Source organism: Macadamia integrifolia, chromosome 7 (assembly GCF_013358625.1).
Source record: "Macadamia integrifolia cultivar HAES 741 chromosome 7, SCU_Mint_v3, whole genome shotgun sequence".
NCBI lineage: Eukaryota > Viridiplantae > Streptophyta > Magnoliopsida > Proteales > Proteaceae > Macadamia > Macadamia integrifolia.
The window spans coordinates 20513039-20518743 of record NC_056563.1 but is presented as its reverse complement, the minus strand read 5'-3'; the positions used below and the strand labels follow the sequence as shown (position 1 = coordinate 20518743).

Below are 5705 nucleotides of genomic sequence, written 5' to 3'. Positions count from 1 at the left end.
TACTGAGTAATCAATTGCCACAAAAGTTGACAGATAGAGCAATAATGGCTGCAATATGGGGACACCACCTAATCATTACGAACCGCACGGCATATAGAGTTTTCTTTCTAAAAAACAAAAAAAGAAAGATCTAGTGGTATATTTGGCTGAACAAGAAAAATGGACTCAACTGGAAGGTTCCACCGAATTGTTATAGCAAACATAAATAAGAAAATAAATAAGTATACATTCGCTTAATGTATAGAGATTTAGTGAAGTTGACACTATATTTCTGGGTGAAGAGAAATTATATCTAAATAGTGGTGAGAAAATTTGTTCTGAAGATAAACGTAACAAGAATAAAGACCCCAGTTTTTTCAATCCAACGGTTGAAATTAAAGTTTCATTTTCAGAGAGGAAAAATGAGATAAATATTGGGTTGGCGCGCGGTTAATAAATATCTAAAATGGCAGCTCGTGATAGATTGGAAGAATTCATTGTTGAAAGGTTGTTGGAGCGTTGTCCTTCTACACAATGTCTTAAATGAATGGTTAATACGAAATGGAAGTAAAAGGTAGAAGAAGAGAATAGTCCCCTCAACACGGCCAGCTCTCTCTTCATGATCTGAATAATGATACTTTGCTGAAAGGGAAAAAAGTGTTGATCAGCTCCAGAGAAGAGAAGAGAAGAGAAGAGAAAAGAAAAGCTATAGTTTGTTGGAATTTGGAAATGGAAGCTCCATTGCTACACTCATCAAATGGGTACGAGGAGGAGGTGTACGAGGAGGAGGTGGAGAAGAGATTGGGGAAACGGGTAATGGAGGAGTCGAAGAGGTTATGGATGTTATCAGGGCCAGCTATCTTCACGGCCATTTGTCAGTACTCGCTGGGCGCACTCACACAGACGTTCACAGGGCAAGTGAGTGCGCTTGCACTCGCCGCCGTCTCCGTCGAGAACTCAGTTATCGCTGGACTTGCCTTCGGCGTCATGGTAATGCTGTTCTTTCACTTACTCATCTCTGCTGGCTTACTTGTCTGGCCTAGTTCTCCACTTCTCCGGCCCAAGGACCGGACCAGTGTCAGGGCGGCGAGTAAAGCTGTTTCTACTTTACAAAGGCTGTCACGGCCTTACGGGTAAGTACGTATATTCATTAAGGCTACGTAGGACGCCAATGTCCATCTCTTGTCTGGACCTCTCTTTCTATTGATGAATTATTGTCCACGGCGTCATCAAACCTTCTCTCATTAATTAAAAGGGTAATTATAATCCCTCCCCTATATTTAATTTATATTTAGGGATTAAAATTTCTTTATCTTAACTTTTTTTTTCCTTGATACTTCTCTACCTTTAATTAAACTTTTATCTCTCCTCCTTAGTTGTTTTAAAATGCCCAAATTAACCTTCATTTTCACCAGATGACGGTTCTTGCCTTCTCTTATCTTATCATTCTTTTGCAAATAAGAAGGAAAGCAACCTGCACCACCATCTTGTTATGAGTCTAGATCATGTTCTTGTATAATAACTATTTTTGTACGTGTCTAATCCACATATGAAATCCATTTATTCTCTCTTTTTTTATAATTTTCATAGTGAGTGGATTTCATGTGTGGATCAAGCACCATACGAGAATGATTCTTGTACCTGATCCAAGCTCCCCCTTTCCTCCCTCCTCACCACTTACCCACCTTCGTCCTTCTTCTGGTGTCTTTCTGTTGCTACCATAAGCATATAGTTTTAAAGCATGGTATTGAAATAGGTATTGATCACTCTAAAACTGTTATAGTATCACAATGGATTGGTATCGGATCATCCGTATCCAACAGAAATACCCTTACTTTACCTTAAAAAATGATTTTTTTTTGAAATTTTTACCCCTAGTTCGTATGGTTCATATTAGACACTTGCCAAATGGATACGGATAGCTCGGCCTGCGATACAGATACTTAGAACCATGACCATGAGTGACGTACCCCATTCCATCAGTTTCTACTAAATACTGAATCACCATTAGATCGGTTTCCAAGATCAGAATTCACAGACCACTTCTCAACATCTAACCAAACTCCTCAAGTTAAGATATGAGCTAGTTATCGAATGTGTAGTTGGACACTACTTCGGATTGGATCCAGGAATGAATGGTATCCGTCTGAGGGATATTCCCACTTTTGTTCGAACAACCAATCCCGATGAGTACTTCATGGTCGACTGTTTGATTGGAGAAGTGAGCAGAGCTTACAAAGCTAGCTCCAGCAATAATTTTAAAGACCTTTGATATCCTGGAGAAAGACGTTGTGGATGCACTCTCAACGATGTTGCATTGTCTCGCGTTTATACCATCGGCCCTCTTCCTTTGATGAGAGTTTGAAGTCTATTGGGTCCTATCTCTATGTAAAGAAGAATCTGTGTCTTGAATGGCTTGATTCCAAAGAACCCGGTTCAGTGGTTTATGTGAGCTTTGGGGAGAATCACAGTAATGACACCACAGCAAATTGTGGAGTTCGTATGGGGAATAGCTAATTAATAGCGAGCAGACCTTCTTGTGGATCATAAGGTCTGAGTTTGTGAGCCAAACCACAGAGAGAGGAATGTTGGCAAGTTGGTTCCCACAGGAGAAAATGCTGAACCAGGAAAGGGTTGGTGCAGGATTACCTTTCCGCCTTGCTTGCAGAGGATGAAGAAGGCGGAGGAGGAGGCGAAGAGGGGAAGAGGGAAAATGATAAGAAATGGGAAGAGAGATGAACCGGTTGACAGGTGAATAAGGAAGGTTAATTTAGGCATTTTAAAAAAGTAGGCGAGAAGGAGATATAAGAGTTTAAATGTAGGGGAGTACGTATCAGAAAAGAAGTTTAAGTCAAGAAATTTTTTGTAAATATAAGCTAAGTATAGGGGAGTGATAGTAATTACCTCTTAATTAAACGATGGAAGAGAGAGAGAGAACATGCAGAGTGTGGATCAGGTTCTCGTATGAGAATCATTCTCGTATGGTTTGATCCACACAGATAGAATTCACCACGGGATTTTTCCATAGGTGGACTCCATCTGTGTGGATCAGTCCCGTACGAGAATGGGACTTGTACGAGGACCTAATCCACTGATCTTGTACGTATGAAAGGTAGATCTAGAGTGATTCTCCAAACAACACTCCTAATTTTTCCATGTAGATAAGTGGTGTTGCAACCTAGACTGTTGGATATTTGAATTAACAAATTTCATATTCAATTTTGCACTCTCCCATGTATATCCATGCAACTAGGGGTGTCAACTAGTTTAATTAATTGGTTCAACAAAAAAAGAATGGCTGATTTGTTCTAATTTCAATCGAGCTAAATTGGTTTCATTATGTTATTAGGCCAAATCGAAACCAAATTGTTACGAAAAAAATTGCTTTAGTTTTGTTCGAGTTGGTCTTTTATCGGGTTGACTTAGCAATCTTTTATCAATCCATTATATTGGATTTTTTTTGGTATGGTTTCTGTTTTTAATATATATGTCATAATTGGAAAATCAAGTTTTGACTTGACTTGCCCTATTCAAAATCAAGTGAATCACGCAAGTCAAACCTAGTAATGGTGAATAATTTATTTATTTATTTTATTGATAACTTCCTTTGAGTGAGGACTGAGGAGAGATTGAGGCTATGGTTGGTTGCTTCACAGGTAAGAAAAAAAGGGCGATAATATTGAAGACAATGAACAACAATATTAGGGTTTTGTTTTGTTTTGTTTTTGTTTTTCTTTTCTTTTTTGGGTTAGGGTCTTTTTATTTGTAGACCAAACTTAAGGTCTATACATGGTATATGAAAAAAGAAATGTGAGTTTCCTAGGAGTTGGGTAAAAACACGGAGTCAGTGAAAACTACAACTGACTTAGATCTGTTCTGATCATTTGTTAAACTTTGACGAGTCTTCAAGACTCTTGAGTATCTTGACTAGGTTTAATGTTTTTTTTTTTTACTCTTCTTAGGTTGCATTTTGATAATTTTACTATGACTTTGAATTAGATCAGTTTGAGCAACTATCCTAGCTTATTTTCGATTAAAATTTGGCCATTGAAATGTATGTGGGGTCTTCTATCACATGGACTAATCCTTACCGCCAAGTGGCAAATAGTGGAACATTATACTTGACTAGGCATAGTGGTGTCTAATAGAATCCTAATATATAATATCAAGACATAGAAACTTTATGATTTTGCAATGCAATTTTCTTGCAAAATTTTTCTTTAACATGAAGATGAAATTAACCAAAAGCTTATATTAATAGGTGAGCTAGCTGTTGTAAGTGACTGTATAAAACGTTGATTGCAGTTGGGAATGGGGAGTGCTTTGGAGACGCTATGCGGCCAAGCATATGGAGCAGGAAAGATAACAATGCTGGGAATTTACATGCAGAGATCATGGGTCATTTTGTTTGTGACTTCTCTTATTTTGGTTCCAGTTTATGTCTTCTCTTCTTCCATTCTAAAGCTCTTTGGCCAGACTGATGAGATTGCTGAGATCACTGGTTAGTTCTCTCCCTCTCTCTCTCTCTCTCTCTCTCTCTCTCTCTCAACACAATATGGCTCATGGCCTTATGTAATCTTATAATTTGTTGGTGCAGGGAAGTTTGCCATCTGGATGCTTCCACAATTGTTTGCCTACGCCTTGAATTTCCCAATACAGAAGTTCTTGCAAGCTCAGGGGAAGTTTTTTGTAATGGCTTTTGTTGCAGGAGTGGTATTGGTGATACATGTAGTGCTTAGTTGGCTTCTAATCTTGAAGTTAGGGTGGGGTTTGGTTGGTGCTGCTGTGTCTCTCAACTTGTCATGGTGGCTTGTTGTTATTGGTCAATTGGCCTACATTTTTATTTGGAAGTCTGATGGAGCTTGGACTGGTTTCTCTTTCCAAGCTTTTAAAGATCTCTTTGGCTTTGTAAAGCTTTCCCTAGCTTCTGCTGTCATGTTATGGTATGGCAGTACTGATCCTTTAACACAACACTTTCACTCTTTCAATTCTTGCTCTTATTGGTTTCTGATATTGCTGGTTTGGTTTCATGACATGGCAGCTTGGAGTTTTGGTACTTGATGGTAGTTATAGTCATAACAGGTCATCTAAAGAACCCATTGATTGCAGTTGATGCCATCTCAGTCTGGTAAGATTACTGTTCTCCTCACCAAATTTCATGTTTGATCAATGAAGATTTCTCACTAGCTAGGAGTGAACATTTTGTTATTGGTGAAGCCTAATCTAAATTTAATTTAAGAAGTTTTGCTGACTCTTTCTCAATATCAGCGGTTTCTAAATTCTTAGTTGTTTATATTAGGGTTTCCTTGTATTGTAATGTGTCAAAATGTTTTATATAGGGCGTTATTTCATAAAGAATTTCTATCAAAAAAAAAAAAAAAATTCATAAAGAAGTGAGTGTTAGGTTTTATAATTTTTTCATCAGAATAATTGAAGCTCTATTTTATCGCTCGGTTGTGGACGTAGTCCATCTTGAATGAACCATGTAAATCTTAGTTTTTTTTTGTGTGTATGATTATCTTTTATTTATTTATTTTATCATTTGTTGTTCTGTTGCTTTTTTTTTTTTATCGTTCATTGTTCTGCTGCGTTGTTAATTGCACGTCTTATTTATAACACAAAAGAAAAAAATGATACCAATAAGAACTTATCTTCAAATTAAACACCATTTGCAAGCTCTATGGATCATCTAAATAGACTAATACTACACCTAATGCTTCACCCAG

General features: G+C 37.6%; 1 protein-coding gene across 2 annotated transcripts in view; it reads left to right on the top strand.

Annotated features, from left to right (window-relative positions):
• The first annotated feature begins 523 nt into the window (after positions 1-523).
• Positions 524-5705, top strand: part of LOC122083653 (protein DETOXIFICATION 33-like) — a 7112-nt gene continuing 1930 nt past the window's right edge. Inside the window, exons 1-4 of one of the 2 annotated variants that reach the window (XM_042651523.1) lie at positions 524-969; positions 4285-4480; positions 4577-4922; positions 5021-5107. In XM_042651523.1, the coding sequence (XP_042507457.1) occupies positions 709-969; positions 4285-4480; positions 4577-4922; positions 5021-5107 (890 nt within the window). In that variant the 5' untranslated portion in view covers positions 524-708. The remainder of the gene's footprint in view (positions 970-4284; positions 4481-4576; positions 4923-5020; positions 5108-5705) is intronic. The other variant, XM_042651522.1, reaches the window with a different exon arrangement.